General features: G+C 36.6%; 1 protein-coding gene across 3 annotated transcripts in view; it reads right to left on the reverse strand.

The window, feature by feature from the left end:
* Positions 1–2,636: 2,636 nt before the first annotated feature.
* Positions 2,637–24,038, reverse strand: part of TRPC6 (transient receptor potential cation channel subfamily C member 6) — a 119,902-nt gene continuing 98,500 nt past the window's right edge. The window contains exons 6-13 of one of the 3 annotated variants that reach the window (XM_004283348.4): positions 19,605–19,838; positions 16,851–17,115; positions 15,416–15,611; positions 14,412–14,615; positions 12,687–12,761; positions 5,293–5,376; positions 3,753–3,828; positions 2,637–3,055 (exon numbers count right to left, since the gene is read on the reverse strand). In XM_004283348.4, coding sequence (XP_004283396.1) covers positions 2,904–3,055; positions 3,753–3,828; positions 5,293–5,376; positions 12,687–12,761; positions 14,412–14,615; positions 15,416–15,611; positions 16,851–17,115; positions 19,605–19,838 — 1,286 coding nt within the window. In that variant the 3' untranslated portion in view covers positions 2,637–2,903. Of the gene's footprint in view, positions 3,056–3,752; positions 3,829–5,292; positions 5,377–5,400; positions 7,162–11,273; positions 11,992–12,686; positions 12,762–14,411; positions 14,616–15,415; positions 15,612–16,850; positions 17,116–19,604; positions 19,839–24,038 lie in introns of those variants that run through there. The other 2 variants (XM_033412089.2, XM_033412090.2) reach the window with 2 other exon arrangements.

The following is a 24,038-nucleotide window of genomic DNA, read 5'->3' on the forward strand; positions in this document are numbered from 1 at the left end:
GGAATTTTGGCTTTTCAGATACAGCCCATTTTTCCTCACCTAGAGGTTGAAATATAAGCTTCACAATGAGACAACCACACTCCAAAATAGCTGTTCAAGATCCAAGGTAAATGTGAGGCCTCTGCTGAGAGGCAGGCCTAGGTTTTGTTCCTGGTTCTGACACTTGCTCTATGTGCAAGTTACTTAGCCACTAAAAGTCTCTGTTTTCTCATTTCTAAAATGAGGATAGTAACAATAGTTACCTCATATAGATGTTGTAAGCATTAAGTTAGATTAAATTATATAGAGCATGGAAAGCATTTATCACAGTGCATGGCACATGGTAAGTGCTCAATAAACACTTCTTATAGTTGTATTAAGTCTTATTTCTTTACTTTGTTGCAGATTCCTTGAGGTCAGACACATTTTTTATTCCTTTTAATCCCTGGCAAAGTTTTAAGCAGACTAGATTCTGGTGATTCATTTTATATTCCTAGTAAAATCATATTGAATTTGTGTTATTTCTCAGTCTCAGAGTAATGAGAACAGCAGAGAGTCAAACTAGGCAGCGATGTACAAAACCAGGGGCTTCATTTTGTTCTTTGGTGGATGGTCTGCCATGAGGAGTGGGCAGGGCTTGGCGCCTCAGGGAGTAGCTGTATGGTCAGAGTGCCAGATATCATTGTTCTGTCCTCCTTATGGTACCCAAACTTCCAGAAAGCACCAAACCACAGAGGAGAAATATGAGAGACAGCAGTTTGGATAAACACATTTAAATTTCTTAACCACCTAATTTTAAAAGATTAAGCTTACTGCAACATGAATACAGGATTTAAAGCCAGTGGTCTTGAGATATTTGAAGGATCATTGTGCTTTGACAATCCTTTGCCAATATGCCTTGAATTAAGTTCTTGCTGGAATTTTTAAAGCCTTTCTTAAAATATGCTTGAGTTGTCTTTTCATCTTCCAATTAAAAGGAAATTAGAAGAGATGCCAATTCAGCTGCACTTCAAGGAAAATGTGTTGACTTCAGGACATTTAATTTTGAACAATAACAGGTGGCCCTTGATGGCAGTGTCTTTTACTGAGGAACTCATTGTCATGCCTGTTGCATTTCCTAAAACTTACATCTTGTCAAGTCAACCCAACTTAAAAGACACTGAGACGTCTAAATACCTTTTCCAGAATCTTCTGGAGTCAAGCCCATTTGCTGTCATAGTGGCTTGGAGGCCAGTCTCTTGCATGGCATGACACACAAGCTTTATGCATTTAGATTGTTTTAATTTGCAGATAGTGCATTTGGTTTTGAGGTTGATTTTTAAAATTTCTGATTCAAATGTTGTCACAAAACATTTGAAAACAGACCTTTTCTGTATCACTAAATAATTTCTCAATAAGTAATAACCAAACACAAAATCACAAATCTCAGCTATATTTTCTGATCTGGTTACATAAAGGCTTTTTGATGTAAACTAAATCAAAGTTGGGGCTAAATAGATTCTCTGTAACCATTTTATCTTTTTTTTTTTTTTTTTTGCGGTACGTGGGCCTCTCACTGTTGCGGCCTCTCCCGTTGCAGAGCACAGGCTCCAGACGTGCAGGCTCAGCGGCCATGACTCACGGGCCCAGCCGCTCCGTGGCACGTGGAATCTTCCCGGACTGGGGCACGAACCCGTGTCCCCTGCATGGGCAGGCGGACTCTCAACCACTGTGCCACCAGGGAAGCCCCTGTGACCATTTTATCTTTAAAATGAAATTTAAAATTTGCTTGAATTTAAAGCAGCACTTCCAGTCAATGCTCAGCATCATCCAAATGTTGACAGTCTTTGGGTAGCTGAATAGTGAACCTTCATTTCTTTCTTTTAGTTGTTTTAGATATGGCCTCATATCATCAGTAAGTAATAGCAACCTCTTGGTAAATGCTCATGAATTCAGATTCCTGTTTTATATATTTTGAGAGGAGGGTAGGACATACTAAGTATTTGCAAGTTCCCTCAACACGTTTTTTGCTTTACATTTGAGGCCAAACATAGGAATTCACCTGTAAAGCCCCTTGGAAATGGCACAAAAATTGTGCTATAATTGAAGCAAATAACGATAATTGTTTGTGGCTTTCATACTTCTCCAATAAAGTGTTCTTATTTGGCCAATAATTTTTCAATAAAATAAAAAATTGTACATTGTACAATAAAAAGTATAATATAAAGAGCTTTTGAGTATCTGTATTGGCTGCAAAAGAAAATAGGACAAGTATTTCACATGCACATGTGCAAACACACATACACACACACACACACACACACAGAACTGAACTATGTTTCCAGAGTTCAGTGAAGGAAACACTTTTTCACTGGTAAGTGTAACATTTTCAAAGAGATGAATCAGAAAATTTAGGAAAGATTTAACCCCATTTTGCAGATATTATCAATCATATTCTGTGGGGGCTAAGAAGGGTAGATGATTAAACAGTATTCTCTAAATGGCAAGAGATTATTTTTTTCTAGATTTCAAGTCTGGAAGTCACCAGCAAGGGATCCATAGAGCAGGCAAGAAGGTACCTGATATCTCCATCAGGGAAATACCACAATATGGTATGTCTGCCCTGCCAGCTAAAATGATTCCCAGGCAAACACTACATGGCAATCACATCATCACAATAGTTGTACCCAAGAAAGCAGTTTACACAACAAGCACCAAACAACTGGGAATAATTTTCATCATAATCTGCAAACTTTAGCCTGAATAATGAAATTTAATCATCAAAAATATTAAATAGTAGAGTTCCAAATAATAGGATGACCCAAGTTATCTTTGAACATTTTCTTCTCTAAAAGCTGGTCATATTGCCAGTTAAAAAAATAAATCAGAAAATAACATGGCTTCAAGTGGACAAATAAATATGAATTTTAAAGAAAGACTTTGCATTATCTATTGCTTTCCTCTTGATTTGGTTTCATTGATAATTTCTCCCCAAGTTTTCTAATAAGTTCTGCCAAGTCTTCTGAATTTTGAGTTTTTTCTTCAAGAAGTTCATAGCGGAGACTTGAGATGTCCTGTTTAATTTCCTTCAGCTCCCCTTTGCAAAACAAGAGTGATAAGAAGTCAATTGTAAATACGTAATGCAGAGAAACTAGTGATTCTGGGATAGATTGAAATGAGCCTTAATGCCACACACACCTGTATTTTGAATCCCTTCAAAGGAAATCACTTTTTAATGGGGGCAGGTTTCTATTTTCTCAGCTCAGTATTTTGGTTAGTGAAAAGATTATAGAGAAAACTTACAACGTCGTCCTCCTGAAGTCAGTGGAAGGGAAACACTGGTGGCAAATGTTACAGGGTTTGGGGGCAATGGACCCTTACTATTCCCAACCACTTCCTTCTCCCTCCAAGCCCCCCACGGATATAACACTGTTCGCTCTCCTCGGGTATTAGGTGTGCGGAGGCGGAGGGTAGACTGTAGTAGTTACTTCATTTTATATAAGGGACTTGGGCACCCATGGATTTTGGTATCCACACAGGTCCTGGAAACAACCTCCCACAAATACCAAGAGATGACTGTAGTTACATATTTAGCAAGTGTCATCTGCCCCCAACTGCGGAGACATAGCCTATTTCCCCAGTGTGTAGCAATACTGATGGTTGGCGAGATCCTGTCTTCTCCTGTTGAAGCTCACCCTTCCCACGCCCATCTCTCCAGCTCTCCCTCAGCTCTGCCTCAGGCCCCAGGTCCTGGCTTATGCTCAGGGGCTGACTTGTCCCTGTGTTCAACTCACCTTCATTCACTTCATCACTCTCCTTATCTATCTGGGCTTGTAATACATATCTTTTAATGAGCCTCTTCATTATTTTCTAGACAGAGAAAAGAGAAATCCATCTTAGTTTTACGTTCATGATAAATCACTCATTTGGAATAAGTGTCTGATTTTTTCTCTCTTTAGTAAGCACTTCAGAAATGATAGCTATGAAAGATTAAGATGATTTATCTGGTAGGGGATGCATACTATCTCCAGATTTTAAAAGTAATTTTCACATCACCAGGACTAATGACTGAAAAGTTAATTCTTGAGAAAAGAATAAGTTCAGAGCAAACATCTAATCCTTCATTGCTTGTATTTTACTTGAAAGTGTTAGAACAAGACACAGCCTTAACAGCTGGGCAGGTCAGAGGTGTGCACTTCTGCACGTGGAAATGGAAAGTTAAGCAAATGTGCCCTCATTTATGGCTTTTCCCCTCCATTACAAAGAAATGGAGCCAGTTTTGATTTTATACTTGTTAATAATTTAGGAATGGCTAGCTTCAATGTAATAATATTTCTCTAGCACTTGAGCTTCCACCATGAGGATATTGCTTTTACTATGTACTTTTCATAAAAAGTAAGAGGCTCAGCAAGTATGCAGGAAGTCCTGGGTGGATATATAGCTAAACCAAATCTTGCTACCTAAACCTTAAACTAAATGATAGTCAAATCCCACTTTCAAGAACTTATCCTAATGATGTAATTAAGTACATGGACAAGTATGTTCATAGTAGTCTACTTACAATAGTGAAAAAAAAAAAACTCTTAAATGTCCATCAATAGAGGATTATTTATTTGTACAAAGGAATATAGTACATCCATTAAAATTAATATGAATATGTGTTTTGTGAAGTGAAAAACTATTATTCATTATATAAATCTTGTTAACTCATTTATATAATATTACATATACATTTCTATAATAATATTAAACTATATGTAAAATTATATACATACATATAATCATCTGGAAGAATATTCACGAACAGTAAGTAGTCTTTACTTCTCAGTGGTGGGGTTTTTTACTCTCTTCTTTATGTTTTTTGTAAGATAGACTTTTTTTTTTTGTCTGTGTTCATGTATTGGAAGACTTTATATAGTTAGGACAACAATTCTACTCAAATCGATCTATAGATTCAACACAGTCACAGTTTTGGAATACACAATCAATTCTAAAATTTATATGGAAAGGCAAAGAAACAGAATAACCCAAACAACTTGGAAAAGAACAACAATGGAGAATTCACATTAGTAAGATAGGCTTTTCACAATAAACGTGTAAGCTCTAAGTTCCATGATGGCAAGACTTCATCTATTTCGTTCGCTTCTATAGCTCTAGTACTTAGAAAGTGCATGGTACGTGGTAGTTACTCAATAAATATTTTTTTGAATTAGTGTATTATTTTGATATTAAGAAAAATATCATAACAGTTCATTTTCACTTAAATAATCACATAGTTTGAGTTTCTAAATATTACAAATAACTAGTCTTATTTCTTTAAAAATTAATGCTTACCTGATATTGTCTTGGAGGATTACTGAAACTGTTTAACTGGAAATCTTCTGAACTTCTTAAGCTTGATTGTTTACTATGTCCAAACTGTATTTTGAAAAGAATTAGAAATTGATTATCATTTAATTTTTTTTCAGTGTGATGATATTTATCTCATTGTTATATATGTGAACTAAGTCTCATATATATAAATAATCTTTTCTATATATATAGTGCCATTTTAACTTAATTTGCTTAATATTCTGTCTTCCAAGACAAATCATAGACACTTCAGGTGTGTTCAGCCTCTCAGTGTCTATTAGAGGTTGTCTGAGGACACTCTTAGACTTTGTGGCTATCAATCATTTTGTCATGAGAGTCATGTTTTAACATTCCCACAGATACACCCTTGGTGGAGGAAGAGGCAAACAAGTTGAGAAAATAACGGTGGTGATTTCAGAAGTCCATTGATGAGGGATCCACAGTCCAGCATGATTGACCACACCATCCACACCTGCAGTAGAGACTGTGATAAGACTCCTGAAGAAACACCAGGGTAAGACTTTGTTGTAGGATAAGATTCAGGTGCCAAGAAAGCACTAATAAACCATTTGAATTTTAGGATATATATAGTATCCTATCTGGGCAGCACTTTTCAAATAATACATTTGCTTGAATAGGAAAATAACAAGGAAAGTAATCTGCAAGAGAGGTGGTAAAGTACCATATTAACATGACAAGAGGATGATTAAAAACCTCTTTAAGGCATTTTCTAAAGGGAAAAAAGTGGTTTTACAAAGAAATAAGTAGGAGAAATTGAGCAAAACACAGCATCTCCAAATATACATTTTTGGGGGTGCAAAACTCTTTTTCAGGGGAGAAGAAACTTCAAGACTATCTACTAAGACAGCCATGATTTATATTTCCCAATGACATCTAAGTTGCTACAGGTAAAGCTCAATGAGACTCAATTAAAATCCTTGACTTCAATGCATTGATGCTTTAAGTGGCCACATGCTGAATTCAAGCAGCTATGCACACATTCATCCATTAAACAGGTATGTGTGAGTGACCTCTATATGTAAGGTGCTGTGCTATGTTCTGAGTATTTAATGAATAACATAAATAACTATGATCTAGCTGAGTTATAATAATGGGAAAAGTATGGCAAGGCTGACAAGATTCATATTCATTGTGAAGATATTGTTTCGATAGCATCCTTTTCCATGTAGCTATTTGCCTTTTATTTCACCCTCTCTAATAATGTCAGCAAAATGTCCGTATTTTTTTTAACTTTATATTAACTTTTAAAAAATTAAGATAAAATTTTACAATTGACCAAATTAACCAGAGGCAGCTTGGGTTCTGTAGAAGAGCACTTGACAGAAACCTGAAAACTCAAATCTGGCTCTGCCACAAGTTAGCTGTGGGATACTAGGTGAGAAGCTGAAACCCTACAATCTCTTCTGACAGTGAAGGGAATGCCCTAGTTGACCTCTACAGTCCTTCAAGTCCTACTAATTTATGAATTTGTGAAACAAATGCAAACTTCAACATATTTTAATAATATTTTAATGTTTATTTTCAAATTACATAATCATTTATTTTTATAATATTATAAAATATAATGATATTTAATATATTAGATATGATTCCTGGATTTCAAACTATGATTTATGCTTTAAAGACATCATTAAACATGATGACCAGAGTCATCACTTCCATCCCTTAGTTTTTATGATAAAGCATGGAGGGTGAGGACAGGTTCATAACCAGAGCGAAAGGATCCAGGCAAAGGGAATCTTTGTGTGCATCACGTCCATCTCTTCATGAATGCACAGCCTCATGGTGGCAAATCATTAATTTGATGTCTCCTTCTTTTGTTAGAGGCCACTAACACATCCAAATGGTGTTCATGGAAAAAAGAAAGTGAAAAATTATACTTCTTTGAGAGTTTTTTAGAGATGAACGTGTGGACCTTAATACTCGTGCCGGTCATTCCAAATTAAGGCAGCTCCACAACCCACCATGCCTATGGCAATCATCCTTTTTTGTAAATTTAATATTATATGAACACTATGCAGGCTTTTTTTCATTTGCTCTTTTCTAATTTAAGGTTTGTTATTCCCAATTCCTGAAACACTCTTTTCCTGGCTCTTTGCCTGTCTGACTTGCTTTGTCTGATCTTCTGGAGTTTAGCTCAACACATAAGCTCCTCAAATGGCTTTCTCTGCCTACCCCATGAAAATAGATCTTGAGCAAGCTAGGCCTTTTGTACCCTTCAAAACATGCTTCACAATTGCTAATTACTTTATTCACTGGCTTGTTTACATGGTTATTGTCTACATCCTCCTGGGCTCTACAGAAGGAGGGACTTTGTTTAGTTTATCTCAGTGCCTTAAGAGCCATCGCTGTCCAGCAGATGGTAAGTGCTCAAAAGTTGGTTGGTGAATGAATGAAGGGAGAAGTGCTTTCGGGTCACTAATAGAGTTCACCTGGTTTCTGAACAACTTGCTATACAAGACGTGTACAATACAGGTTCGTGAACCAATTGGCTGCAGCTCAACCACACGGGAAAGATAAATCTGAAACATGGTTTTAAGGTCTGAGGCAGATGACTTACAAATTAATACCCTGGATGACACAGAAGAGGTAACAGTACCAGGAAAGCCAGAAAACAGTTTTCTGTTCATTTGAGAATGGGTGTAATTGTAGATTTTCCGGATTGTAGATCTTGACGTGTCAATAACTGCAGCTACAGTGTGTCATACAGTTTTATAACACACAGCTCCTCTTTGCATGCACCCAATGGGTAGAGTCTGGGATTTCTCAACTGCAACATTTTTGACACTTTGGGCTGGGTAATTCTTTATTGTCAGGGGCTTCCAGTACATGGTACAATGTTTGCCAGCACCCATGGCCTTGACACCCTAGATGCCAATAACAGTTCCCCTCTCTAGTTGTGACAACCAAAAAAGTCTCCAGGTATTACAAATGCACCCTGGACTGCTGGTAGTGTGGAATCAAAATTACCTCTCAGTGGGAACCACTAGTATAGTTAAATGGTATATGACTAAACAGTTACAAATTCATTTGGATCACTTTTATGTGAAGAGTTCTGCTCTAAATCTGAAGTATGAATTTGGATGCAAATATAACATTTATTTAGCAAAAATTTCTAAACAGTTTCTGATATATAGTAGGTATTCAACAAATACATGTTTAAAAATTTAATAACACAAAGGAGTAATATGTAAGAAGAAACTTACCCAATGGTGCAAAGAAGCATTATTACCACTTGGTGGCAGAAAATTCTAGTTTATATTTGTTTTGATGTACAGCTACTAAAATAGACTGGGAAGTCAAGGGAATTCAGTTGGCAATATGAATAGCATTTAAACCTTAGTGATTCGGACATTTATAGATGGCACTGACGCATAATGTGATGGTAGTGGGAAAGGGGCTTGTTGAGTAGAAGCAGGAAGGACTGGGTGTAATAAGCTTTCTTCCTGTCTAATGCAAATACATACTCTGATTCTGAATAAAGCACTGCCTGTCCTTTTTTTCCCCATACCTTCTGCCGCATTTCCTGCATTCTTTATGTTTCTTTTCTTTTTTAATCCTAGTAATTAGTTTGATATTAGCATTTCTTATCTTGCTGCAGCTTCATTGTAGGATTAGAGTGAGGAACACTAAATAACTTGTTTGTTATTCATTAAGAATAACAAGTAAGCCTCAGGCTTGGGAATTTTTTATGTTGTTGGACATAGTACTAGGAGTCAGTCTCCCATTCCCCACGTTGAGGGGTCTGAGGCAGGGATCAAAGCAATGAACTGAAAATGAAGAGGAAATATGATCAGTCAGCAGGGGGTGCACATATGACATGAAACCATGTGGTACAGTGCTAGTAAAAGCTCTTGCTTGAAATCAAACAGATATGGATTTGAATTCTGGCTCTGTCATGTGTCTGAAGTGGGACTTTGAGCAAGTCATTTCACCTCTGTTAACCTAAGGTTTCTCATGTATAAAATAGGGAAAATAATATTACCTACCTTCTAGAGTTAATATGAGGATTAAAGAGATAAGGTGTGTAGAATGAGTAGCTTGACATAGTAGATGTTGTACAAGTGTCAACAGCTATTATTATTGTACAGAAGGATAATTATCTACTATGTGGCTTTAGGCCTATTTCATGGTTAGTTTTAATCTGCTCTATTTCTTTTGGAGACACTTTGCTGAATATTGCTTTTTACTGATGTGCTCATGTCCATGACTAAGTCATCCAGGGAATGAAATACTCAGTGATTCCCATACCCAGATAAGCATTAGAATCTCCTAAGTACTTATTAAAATGCACATTTCCAGGCCCAATGGCCAGAGATTTTAACTCTATAGACCTGGAGAAGAGGATGGGTAATTTGTACAAATTCATCTGTTGAAGTGACCCTGGTGATAGTAACAAATTGGAACCACTACATTATATAACTGGTTCATCAGATGACTAAAAAGAAAGCCCCTGACCTAATTAGAAGCTAAAGGACATAGTTCCTGGATATGTAACTGATAAAACAAAAAAATCTCCACATCTCATTCAATCCAGTACAGAATGGACCCCAAATCCTAAAATAACATCTACGCTCCATACTTGCCTATGGTCCATGGCATGTAAAACCTGCTCTGAAACTGACTGCTTGAAGGGGATCTGTTCTAGAGCTAGAACAGAGCAAATATTCAAGAAGTTATTTGGCATTTTCAGGTTTACACATGTAATACAGTATGGCAGAGACTGAATATTAATGTATGCTGTCCTTTCAGACTATATGTCCGAAAAGCTAATGCTAACCACCAAAGTCAGTGATTCTCGGAGCTGAAGGAGATGATTAAAGATAATAAATAGATATGCTAAAAAGTATTTTTATATGGCTCATCTGACTGATTTATATAGTGTCCGTGGAGCAGATGTGAAGGAAGCAGATGTGAAGGAAGGTTTGTGCGACCTAACCACTTTAACTTTCAAGGAGCCAAGAAAGAAGACCCCAGCAAAATAGAAACTTAACTGTGCCATTTTAGACATAGACTTTATGAAAAAGAATGAACAAAAGCCATGCAAATGGGTTAGGGAAAACACACAGCAACAGGCAAAACTGATTGGAACTATAAATGGTTGCTTTAAAAAACATTTTCTCAGGAATATAGTTAATGTATCAAGCAAAAGCAAGCTATGTGAAATATGCCTCAGTTTTGGTCACCACAAGCTTAAATGGTAAGGGAAAATAGACACTTGTGTTGATTTGGCCCTCTAGGAATCAAATGCCAAGACAAAGTGAGAAATATGAGATGTATTCAGAATTATGCCTGTGAAAGATAATGGGAAGTGGCAGCAGAAGGCATAAAAAGCTCCCAGACTGTGAGGCACAGCTCACCTGGGAAAGAGGGAAAGGTAATAAGATTGTTTGGGAAAGTCAGCCAGCCCAACGGGGAGCTGCGGTGCAGAATGCCCCAAGAGAGGTCCTGTGTTGGCTTGAACTATCCGGGACCTAAAGAGCATGGCCATGGCAGGAAAGCTGAGGGGACCCCAAAGATGCTGCAGCTGGAGGCTGTCAGCTGACCGAACTCCTTGAAGCAGGCTCTCTCGAAAGAAAACATGAGCCGTACATTTCCATGGCTGCCACAATAAACAGTCTCTCAAAAGGGTCTCTAGAAGGTTCAGCTGACATTGGAATCAACATTTCATCGATCTACCACTGTGATCAGATACCAGAGGCTTCGTATTGCTGTTAAAGAATTTGCTTTCGCCTGGGATTGAAATATATGCTATCGGAAAGTGTAGAGTAATCCAAGCTATGTTTAAAAAATATAAAATGTATTTTCCAGACGATTAAAACAAATTTTAAGTTTCCACATTTTTTGAGAAACTCTAAAGAAAATAAAATTATTTGATTTGAAAGACACTATAGTTTCTATCGTAAAGAAAAAAGCCATGTTGATCCCCCTTGAATTTTTCTCATATTTGTCCAACGCTTTATTGTTTTCATGCATTCATCATACTTTCAGCACAAGTAATTTCTTACTGGAAAACTATAAAATCCAACTCACACTGACCTATTTTTGAAAAATTTTATTGAGTTATTCATAACCAAATAACAAAAAGCTGCTTCTTTATAACAAGTACTTCACTATTTGTATAATAGTGTTTGTGATTTACAAAGCATCAACTGAATCCTCTCAACGATTTTGTGTGATGGGCTGTACAACTTGATCATTCCTATCTTGTAGATGAGGAAATTAAGGTTCAGAGAAGTCAAACGAATTGCTAAAGGGGCAGAGATAAGATGAGATCCCAATCTTCTGACTACTTGGTTCAATGATCTGGCTATATCAATACTATATCAATACATAAGAGTATTCCTATTTTGTTGGAGGAGGAAACATACTTGGCTTAAAAACAAAACAAAATAGCATCCCTCCTTGGCATTTGTGTCCCATGGGGTGGCCCTGTAGCAGAGTTCTGGCTAATGAGATATAATAACAGAAATTGTTGGGAGGCATCTCTGAGGGTGATTCAGCTAGGGGCCCACTTTTCCTTTGCCCCATTCCTTCTTCATGCCTGAAAAGTGGGTGAGATGTCTGGAGGTGAAGGTGTCATCTTGCATCTGACTATGACAAAAAAATCCAGGAGAATCAGAGAGACTCACTCCTGGCAACAGTCCTGTACTGCCAACTCTGGAGAGTTAAATGAGAGGGGGAAAAACAACTGTCTTGTTGAAAACACCATGATATGTGCAACTGAATGCTAGTCCCACCGGATACACTGCCTTCTCCTAATGAATTCACTCAAAATTTCCCTCAGCAACATGCATTTATTGTATCCCTACTATGTGCCTGCTGCCAGAATGAAGCAAAAGTCCTCAGCATCAGGGATTTTGCCGCTCCAAATTACGGAGCTGATGCAGCTCCAGGGTACATTGCTCATTATAAACTGGGCTGATGACAGGAGCCATTAAATTCTCAGGGTGCCTTTTTGTGACAGCTTCTCGATTACTGACAAATAATTCAGCTCTGTTAGGTGTGCATAATCTCCACCTGAGCTGCCGAGAATTAAGTTAATTATATCTCCATCAGGTCCCTATTGTTTCAATTTTCCCTTCTTTACATCACAATTTCTATATTCCATCACCCATAAGTACCCCAGTATACTTGTTTACTATCTGTCTTAAACAGCCATGTAATTCTTTTTGCTGATTAACAGGACACAGGCTTATTTTTACTTCTCAATAACAGATTCTTTGAGCATTGTTAAATTGTTAATTCTTTAATATGTCTACTGTTTCTTGAAATTGCTTCTGAACATCTGTCCTTTTCTCTGAGTAGAAAGCCTGAACCTACTCGTGGTTTCATATTTTCAAATGTGATCTTACCTGTCTTTTGTCAAGTGATAATTTTGAAAGGTCTTCATGACTTCCCAGAATTCCAAATTTCTTTTCTTCATTTCTCTTTTAAAGATAGAGAGTAAAATAGGTACAATCACTAATTTTACATTGGGAATTATAAAACGAATTTCACTCTTTCTTTATTCCATATTCTAAAAGCCATCTGGTCCAATTCTCCAGCAAGTTTCAATGAGAGAAACATATTCTTATTCAGGTCTTCCCTTTGGTGAGTACTTGGACACTTCCTTTTGGAGACTGAATTGTCTTGGGTTGCAGCTCTAATCACACCTGTAAACTACACACTTAATAACATTAAGTAAAGTGAGGGAAATTTTTGCCACTCAACACACTGAGTTCTGTAAGTTATACATTTGGGAGAGCACCAAAGATGGCATATTTTTCCAAAATTCCTATACAAAATAATGATAATACATTTAAAGAGGGCTTTAGAATTCTCAAAGCACTTTTACATATTTATCTGATTTGATTTTCATGATGTAGATGCAATTTTTATTCCCATATTACAGTTGAGGAAATTGGAGCTCTGGGAGCTTAACTTGAGAATCTCACGTAGTAAGTAGCAAATCATTCAATAATAGAATCTTATAGCTGCAAGGAACTTTTACAATCATTTGGCTCAGTTGCTCACCAGTGTAGGAAAACCTATAAATTCCTAATGTTGGTCAGCCAACATTTATTGATTACCTGCAATGATAGGGAGCTCACTATTTCACAGGACAGCCCACCACTCCATTGGGCAGATCTTGTTGTTACAAATTTTATTTACATAGAACTAAAAATGAACTATTTGCAATTTTTGCCCATTGCCTCTCTTCCTATTTTTGAAGAGAAAATTAAATGTGCTTCCTCATTAAAATTGGGAATTGGAAGCAGCCAGCTCCTTCACGTCCCCATAATATGACACCATATCCACACCTGTTCCCTTCCTGGCCCTCCTCCTCTGGAGGCATCTAGTCCCTCAGTGCTCCTTCTGGATATAGAGTTCTGTCCCCTGCAGAGTTCCCTGCTGAGAGTAACCTCCCCACCCCCATGCATTCCACACAGCATTCCACATGCTCCACACTTTTCTAAACCCACTGTGATTGTTCTACTCCTTCATCTAAGCACTAGACCTCTTCTCTTTCATGGCTTCTTAAGATGGTACTGCCTCATGGGATTACTGTTTCCAATTAGTCTCTCTTTCCTGAACTACTTAACGCCAAACCTGGTCTCCCATATTACATGTGATCAATTGATTTCTGAACTTTTCAATGTAGGACTTACTTGTCTGTCAGATTCCCCCAAGTCATAATCAGCTAGCTGTATAAATTGAACATGCAAAAAATGGAAGCTGTATAAATTGAAGTATATAATTATACCTAGCTGTATAAATTGAAGGTGAAGTGAGGGACATGTAGCCACAACAGCAAAAATGGGGCCCAGAATAGCTCTCCCTTTCAGTACCCACTCCAGATAATGTAGTACATTATTTTAGTTACATTTCATGAATTTTTCTTATATTTTTAAGCAGAAATGCCCAGTGTTCTCCTAATAAACAGACACAAGCCAAAGGACTGCTCTGAGCTAAGTGACTACATTTGGGAATGGATGGACATGTCATCACAGACTGCTTCTTTATAAAGGGATGTGGCACAGTGGTTATAATGATCTCAGCATTTAAAAATATAATTTTAAATTATCAAGTCAAATCACCTTGTTCATTTCCACATCCTCCTGGAAACCTTTTTTATGGCCCTGGAACAGCTCAGAAATCCATTTTTTAAGCCTCAGTAGGAGATAAAACAGGGACTTTGGACTTGGCACCAGGTTGAAGGGAACAGGAAGAGTTCTTCCTTCCTCAAAGTAGGAAAACCAAAGTTTGGCCCTCGCAAATTTCCACTCCACATCAGCATCATCCTATACAAATACATATGACAGTTCAGCAAGGAAATGCGTAAAAAGAATTACTGGGATGCTTCTAACATTGCGTGACTAGATGGAAGTAATGATGCCTACAACACTCTCAGGCCCCAAAGACCACTCCAAGATTTTTTCAAAAATGTTAAGGTACAATTCACACACTCTTTCCTAAATCTGCCTAAAATTTTATCAGGCTTATAGATCTATAGATCTCAAAACTTGCATGTGTTTATAAATACATTGAAAGATATAAATGCATTTTCCTACATTCGAGAAAACACTATGAAAAATTATTCACTTTTTTATTTTGCAACAGATCACTACTTTGATTAATTTGGGAGACAGACCAAGATTTCTGGAATAAAGATGTACACTGTCACTCTGAGTTTGAGAAAGGGTCAATTCTGAACATCACTCAAAACAAGATTTGGAGAATAGTGGTATTCGGAAGCAATAATTTTTAAAATAAAGTATAAATTCATGCTGATATAGTATTTCTAAAGAGTTTGTAAATAATAATAACAAATCACACATCATTTCTCATCCTTACGCCTTACTATCCCACCACAACCATAGATATTTTGTTTGGAAGCAAAACATTAAAATTTTCTAGATTCCTGTATATAAAGTATACAAAAATATAGATATTCTCTACAGTATATATAGTATATAAAGAAGTATGTAAAAAGGGAAAGAACAGATGGAAAGCAGTCTATACTGTCGCCACCAATGCTGAGTTGATCCCTGGAATAGTTAAAACATGCAGCACATAGTATACAAATGTATAGAGATTATACCTCAATTTCCTGGAATGAACTGTTGATCATTGCAATTAACATATTTAGCAAAACAATAACCATTGTAACATTATAGACTCCATAAAGAACATAACCGATGTTTTCAATGAATTTGTGATTATAGTTGATGACCACTGATTTCACTTCGGAAAGTCCAAATATAGCCCAAAACAGTGTCTTAAAACTCTCTTCCACTCTGGTGAAAAAGAAGGAGAGAAAGGAAATGATAAAGTGTACAAATAAACAAAAATGGTACCATAATAAAAGTGAGTTGATTTAGTGTCTTTGAAAATTATTAGATATTCATGAGAAAACTCTTTACTTCCCTGAGCCTCATTTTTCTTTTCTATAAAATGGGTACAATAACTATTTATTTCTAGGAATGTTGCAAGGATGAGGAAATATTGTGTATATGAAGCACATAGCTCACTATCTGGAACATAATAAGCACTCAGTAAATGCCAGCATAATTACATAACCACAGATATTAACATTTAAATAATCCATAGTTGTGGCAATGGAAGTGTTAAATGTATTACTTAATAAAAGATAATGCTATCTGTTAGAGTCCTTTTGGGTTTCCTGCTCATCTATACTTCCAATAATTTCCAATAAAAAGATTACAATAGTATGTGTCTTAAAGGTGTCTCAAGGAAAATATGACAATATAAATACAGTCGATGTTACCAAAATCACTGACATGTCTTACATAGGAATTTCAATGCTTTAAGCATAATTATTGACCTTAAACTAAGCCCCTCTGCTTAGCCCAGGTGGTTTAACTTCTCTCATAAACTGAACTTTACAGGAATATGGGTAATAGGTTATGCTTCAGTCAATACTTATTGTAACACTGAATACCTAACATTTGAATAATGTATTCCAAACACACTTTATAAAAAACATGTGTCTATGGTGAACATAAGTTAAAACTCTTGTCACTATTGATAAATTGGATTGTCTCAGTGATAAGATCCAACAAATTGAATTAGGAAGCAGCTGTTCTCATAGTCAGCATCCCAGGAGTCTGTAGTAAGCAGAAGGACACAGCAGTGAAGAGCACAGATGTTATAGTGGACAAGGGACTATGTCCTGGCTTTTCTATCTATTAGCAGCTATGCAGTGTTCAGCACATCATTTAACTTTTCTGAACTTCAGTCTCCTTTCTTTCTTCTGAAACAGAGATAATAAAATGATGTGTGTGAGGTAGTTCCTAGCCTTAAAAATGTTAGCTATAATTACTTAATATTACAGAGGTTGCCTACATTATTGAGTTCTTCCAACCCATTTTAAAATCCTCTCATTTTGCTAAAGAGTAACGGGAGATGAAGTCTTTACCAAAACATTATTTATGCCATGGATGCATATGAACACTGTTAAGCTAACATTTATTTAATCGATGATCTCCATGATCAAAATATCTGAAAGCACATACGTTGTGAAGGCTTCGTTTTGCTTTGCACCAATGTAGTAGGAATAGAGGTTGAACATTCCAATCATAAAGGCCACAAACACCATGATGAATATGACCATGAACTTGAAGATGTCTTTCACTGTTCTTCCAAGTGATATCTGCAGAGGTCCAAAGCTTTCATTTGCTGGTAAAATGTAGGCTATTCTGGAGAAACTTAAAACTACAGCAATTGCATAAAGACCTTCAGATATAATTTGAGGATCAGAGGGGTCCCACTTTATCCTGGCTAGGAGAAAGGAAAGACAAGAGTTATGGTGAGTTTATTTAAGTATTTTACTTAGGTAACTTCTTTTCTGGGGTAGAAATAAAATTACATTAGCAATCCCGTTCCTGACGGAAGTCTTTTATCTTAAAGGGCTTCTTTAAGTGTCAGGTGTATTTGAGTTTCTGAATTTACTGAGAAAATTATGCCCCTGGTTTGCTGGAAGTATTCCATAGGGTATAGCATAATGGTTAAGAGTACACATATATATTGAATCTAAAAAAAAAAAAAAAAATGGTCATGAAGAACCTAGGGGCAAGACAGGAATAAAGACGCAGACCTACTAGAGAATGGACTTGAGGACACGGGAAAGGCGAAGGGTAAGCTGGGACAAAGTGAGAGAGTGGTAGTGTATATATGCACATATATACACTACCAAATGTAAAATAGATAGCTAGTGGGAAGCAGCCGCATAGCACAGGGAGATCAGCTCGGTGATTTGTGACCAGCTAGAAGGGTGGGATAGGGAGTGTGGGAGGCAGGGAGACGCAAGAGGGAGGGGATATGGTGATATATGTATATACATATACATATATGATATACATATATATGATATACATATCATATACATATATACATATCATATATGTATATGTATAACTGATTCACTTTGTTATGAAGCAGAAACTAACACACTGTAAAGCAATTATACTCCAATAAAAATGTTAAAAAAAAAAAAGTACAAACTGTGGACTCAGCATATATAAAAATTCCAATACCTACCTGTCTATCTATCTATCTATCTATCTATCTATCTAAAGTCAGCTGGAAGAACTGGTACAAATTACTTATCTTAGTTTTATTTTCCCCTCTTTAAAAATGGGATAATACTGCTTCTACCTCTGTCATCTGTTGTGAGAATCCAGTAAGTCAACATACATTCAGTGTTTAGAAACTGCTTGGCACTAACTAAATGATAGCATTTACTATTTAATCTTAAACTACAATAAAAGAAAAGAAGGCTCTAAATACATGATATCATTATTTAATTTTAAACTGTAATTACACTATAATGTAATTTGGGGCTTTTGGAGTTATTTAAACTTACTAAAGTAATTTATATTGGTCACTCAAGTCTATTTTTATCATAAAAATGTAGTAATTATTCACTTATGAGTTCTTCTGGCATTATTACATCAGGTCATCAAAAACCTAATTAAGAAACCATTATGAAGAAAAGCAGTGTGTAGGAAAGAGGAAAAATATAATTATAAATTTGTATTTGCTTATTTGCTGAGAAGTGGAATCAGGAAAGGATACAGTAAACTAATAAAAGCACTTTCCTTTTTTATAGCACTTTGAATATAAGTACAATATATAAATAGATAGTTCTGACTTTAAAATTCCATATAATAAAAATTTTTGTTATAAAATAACGGCTACATTCCCTGTGCTGTACAATATATAAAAGCCTTACATTATGCACTAAAAGTTGTTAATTAAATATTAAAAGAAATATTGAAAAGAAATAATAAAAAAGAAATCCTTATGTGACATAGCCAGTAAAACCCATAGAGATGTCAATTGACTGTTAACTGACATCTTAACAGAGGATTTGAAATAAGTATTCAAAGAGAATCTGTTTTCCCCACTCTAGGTTTCTACAAGGAGAGATTTTCCCTAAGTAAATAACTGAATCTATTTCTATCACTTAGTCACTTTCCTCCTGGGGAGGTGGAATGACTTATCTGATTACTAAACTGGGGTGGAAACTGAGCATACTTGGTTCAGCTCTGCCCTCTTTTTTCTTGAGAATTTTCCTCTGGTCTTCCATGGGGGAATCTCACATGATCAGACACTTGCAGCCATACCCCTGTTTGAGGAAGACTGCCCTGTCCATACATCTGCCTAAGCCTGAGGTTCAATATTACTGAGCCGGCTGGCTAATAAACTCAGAATTATGTCATCCACCCTGAACTTTGTCATTATTAGAGGTGATGATCTGGCCTCCGTGTTAGCTTTTGGTTTTATCTCTCATCTAGTTTCAAAGACTGGGTGAGAAAAAGTGGTGTTATTTATTGGGGGCCCTCTAGAGCCTCCAATGATTCCTTTGCTTTCAAATAGTTTATATGCCTTAAATGGAAATAGTACTTAAATGTATACTATTTTTAATGGACAAGAGGAAAAAAATAAATCCAAGACATAATACAGGCATTCTCAATGAAGTTTGGTGGTTAGCCAATTAATCCCAGAGATAAAGTGAGATGATTCTTGTGATTAAAAGAGGTTTCCAAAAAGGAAAAAAAAAAAAAAAAAAGAGGTTTCCAGCCAGAAGAAATATCAAGGGAAGAGGTAGAAAGCATGCTTCTTCAGATACAGATACTCTAAAGAAGCTGGAAACTGACCAACAATTTTATGAGAGCTGAGTAGTAATCAAACTGTTACTGATGTGTACTTTTATAAGAAAATTCTGCATTTTATAAACTTACATTGACTGTGTCCTATAAACTCACCCAAATTGTAGTATTTCACATTGTCTCCCAATGTGACTTTTGTCAAATCCTTCAAAGTATCATTTGCATCAATAATGCTCTGGGCTTTGGAAGCATGCCAAAATGCCATGAATCTTGCAATGAATGATGCTGCAAAGATTGCCAACATTCCAAAATCAAGCATATTCCACAACTCAAACAAGTACTCCTTGGGGCCTTGAGTCCAAATTTCTTTACATTCAGTCCATATCATGCCTGTATTAGAAAGAGGTTAAAATATCAATCCAACTTCATTCCAGCCTTAGCTCTTCAATAAAACAAAATAAATTTGAAAGATCTCAGGCTGATATTCAAAACCCTTCAAAATTTGGCTTCATCCCACCCATCCAGCCATAATTATCTTGTCCCCACAAATCCTAGAGTCCAACAATATCAGTGCATTACCTTATAGCAATGTGACAAATTTCATCAAGGGCATTCAATGTTTGATTCAATGGATCAAACATGATTTGATCCATTAATTCTATACATAAAAATACATTAATAAGATGTTCAGTGTAGGGTTCTTTATAACAATCAAACCATACAAACACACCCACATTCACACACTCAAAATAGAAGTAACCATGGGACTTCTACATATGGGATATTATGCAGCCATTTCATATGATATTTTAATTACCATGGGATAGTGGCCACAGGAGTGTACCTCCCAGACCTCCAACTACAGGAATTTAATTGGCCATGGGCCTCAGCTACAGCATTCTGAAAACTACTGCCACTTTTGCCCTAAGGCCATGCTTCCCATGGGCTGCTCCCCAGTAGTGACTGAGGGCAGTCCTTCTTCAGAGACATGGGACTCCTTTGATGGCTGACTTTGGCTCAAGGATTTCCTGACGGAAATCCTTTGTTAAGCCTTGTTAAACTTTCTTTACACTGGATAGAGATCTAGGATACTTCTACCCTACTTTCCTTCCCTCAAGATAAGACTTGCATCCCAGTCTTACAGCCCTTGCAGCTCTCTTCAGTTCTCTCCCATTTTCTCTCACGTAGAATTTCCTTAATAAAATTGTTGCACGTTAAATCCTGTCTTGCATATGCTTCTTGGAGGACCTGGACTAATACACATTGAAAAATGTTTATGTCATAAACATTCAAGCATGCTAAGTAAAAAATGTTATATATTGTATGACTTTATGTTTCAAACAAGCATAGTAAAAGACTAGAAGTAATTACAGGAACATATTAATAGTAGTTGTCTCTTGATGGTGGAATTATTAATAATGTTGCATATTCGCTCCAAAACTTAATGTGGTACTCAGGAAGGAGCATAGGTTTTGGAATTAGACTGCCGCAGATTTGAGACTTTGCTCTTCCACTTATTAGCTGTGTAATCCTTGGCAACTTATTTAAACTTTCTAAAACTCAATTTGGAAAATGGGGATGATAGTAGTTTGTACCTACTTCACAGGTTTGTTATGAGACTTAAATAACACATGTAAAATGCTCAGCACAGTGCCTGGCACTTGAAAAAATAACTAACATTGATTGAGCATTTACTATTTAAAATTTCCTATGTCTGGCACATTTTCTTTTTTCATCTGAAAAATCGTGCTTTATTAAAAAGAAGTTACTTTACCCCTATTATCTTTAGATCCCTATGCTCTGATGTCCCACCTCCTCCTAGAGCCATCTGGAGAAATACAAGCCAAACTCCAACAATCCATCAAAGGCTACCTCCATCAACAAGTCTCCATGTTCCCCTAGTTGAAATTAATCTTCTCCCCTTTCTCCTACCAAGCACCTTCCCCAAGTCCCCACATTTGTCATGAACCTTTATCACAACCTGCCATGTGAATGACTGTAGAGCCCTTCAGGGGTTTGCAAAAGCCATGGTCTCCACTCTTCTAACAGCTTACTATGTGCTTTTCTCAAAATGATCATTCACTGTAGCCCACAACTTACTTATTTGGAATTATTCAAAATTCAGAGGAGACTAGAATTGAATTCATATATACTTTAGTGGATCAGATTTAAAACAGGACACACTACATGTGTACACTCATGAACACATACATGCATGCACACAACTATGAGCAGGGGTGAAAAAAATCTGAGGGCAGCCTTTTTTTGTGGTCCCTGGATTCCTGCCAGCTTCCTCAATAGGACAAAAGGGTAGTTTAGAGTAACTGAAGAATAGGAATTAAAGGGCGGTTTAAATTCATATTGTTTAGTTGTTTTCAAAACTTCTCTCCTTCTTCCTCCCACTTCTCCATCTTCTCTCTCTTTAAGATGTACAGTTTTTGGTAAAAAATGATATCTCACCAAAGCTTAAAAAATAAAATAGATAGAGCGAACTCTTCTGTTTGAAGGAAGAGTTCCCGTCTTATTTCCCCTGTGGACCCCCAGGAGCTGCCAAGCATAGATTGAAATCCCCCATCTAGTCCAACTTCTCCAGCAAGCAGGGGACTTCTCCACAGGGTTGAGCCTCTTCTTGAATTCGTCCTGAATGACTACTTCTGAAGACAGCTCATCCCATTGTTGACTTTTTAGGAAGCATCCCTTCACTGTGGACCTGTTAGTGCTAATTCTGCCCTTGAGAGAAGAGAATGAGTCTGCTCTCTCTGCCTTTAAATTTCTTAAAGCAAAACAGAATAAAACAAAGCACAAACACCTGCACACTCATTAAATCTATGCTTCTACAGCAGAGGCAGGTTTCCCACAAAGCTAATAAAATTTAAACTTCAAGATGTCTTATCTGCCCAGGCTCCTCCTAGGGCTCTGTTTTGTCTTCTTTTTCTCTAAATGGGGCCCTCCAAATAACTAAACTTCAGGTTCCACAATCCCAGGGTTCTGCCCTACCTCCACCCTCCAGAGTAAGCTTCCGCAGTTCCCACAAGTGCTGTTCCCTGGAAGAGCCACTCCCTTTTCTGGTTGCTTTCAATTTGTGATGCTCCCTAGTTTGCCAATTGCCTGCAGATGGGATGTGGCCAGAGTGTGGAGCAGGAATGTAATTACGGCCCTTGCCTGCAGTCCTCTCCTTCTGTTGAAGGGTCAACCCAGCATTGCATTTGCTTCCTCAGCAGCTCACACTGGATGTTAAGTTAAAAAGTGCTCCTTAGGTGAAGCGTCATCAAGCGTGTCTCCCCCCTCCCTGTGTTCCTGCTACACTTCTCATTGGTTTCAGCTTGCCCTTCAGCCTTGTCAAGATCTCCTGGAATGTCAATTCCATCATCCAGCCTTTCAACATTTTGTCTACTAAAAATTATATAAATTTGCTTTCTGTGACCAATAATGTCAGTCTTTTCCCTCAAGCCAACTAGCATCTTGACCTAACTAGTCGACTTCTTATTAATATTTCCAGAAAGTACAGCAACTGTCTTTCAAGAATAACTTCAAAAAGAAAAATAAATACCAGTGTCAGAAATTGAACCAGGAGTCTAACATATGCTACAAAGTATCAGCTGTCCATTCTGAGTTGTTCCTTGTCTTCCCTTTAAATGAATGCTCTGAGATCATCTCTGAATCTCAACCGTAAAGGTTATCCAGCCAGTTGTTCCAAGGAAATGGCTTTTATTCATAAAATTAAAAGTTAACATTCTTGGTTTAGGTTTCCAAGTGAAAAAGGAAAAACTTCCAATGTTTATATTAAAATATTAGTATGAGGAGAGTCAATTATTTTTGATAAAGAATAAAATGCGCATTCATTGTATTTAATCCTCTTACATAAAATTTAATGTTTTCAAAGTTTAATCTTGAACTGAAGTGTTATATCTTGCTTAATATGTTTTCAGTAGGAAATAGCACTTCCATATAAAACACATGAACTCTTAATGAAGAGTTTAATAGTAATCATAGTTATCTGAAATTTATTAAACGTTTCCTATGTGCCAAGTGCTGTAATATGTACTTTAAACATACTAACATAAAACAAAACCTATAACATATAGGCTCTTAGCTTGAGGTAAAGGCAATGTCCAAATGATTATTCTTATTTTAAATCAAATATTCAAAGTGAAATGTAATTTATTTCTTATAGCATTATGTTATAAGGTAAATATCAATTAAATTCGAAAAGAAAAAGTGGAAAATCAAACTCTTCTTTATCTAAGGTTTACTTTAGTGATGCAATTCACATGTTAAGACACTATATTTCTCCTTGGAACATTTCCAGGAAATGAAGAGATTCAGAAGTTTTGAATAACTCTCAATGCTGTTGAATTACCTCATATGCATTTAAAACGATCATATGGTAATTTGTATAGTGCTTTGTAGTATTTCAATGGATCATCCTATCAGCCCCAGTATGAGGAAGCCAAGAAGACATCCCCTGCCCTATAAGTGATATAAAACTGACTGCAGATGCTTCTCCAGATCACTGGAAGAGAACCAAGCTTATGGGCTACCAATGGTTTTGTATGAAGATTCCTTGGGCCTTCTTCTCATGACACTCTC

Source organism: Orcinus orca, chromosome 8, assembly GCF_937001465.1.
Source record: "Orcinus orca chromosome 8, mOrcOrc1.1, whole genome shotgun sequence".
In the NCBI taxonomy this organism is placed as follows: domain Eukaryota; kingdom Metazoa; phylum Chordata; class Mammalia; order Artiodactyla; family Delphinidae; genus Orcinus; species Orcinus orca.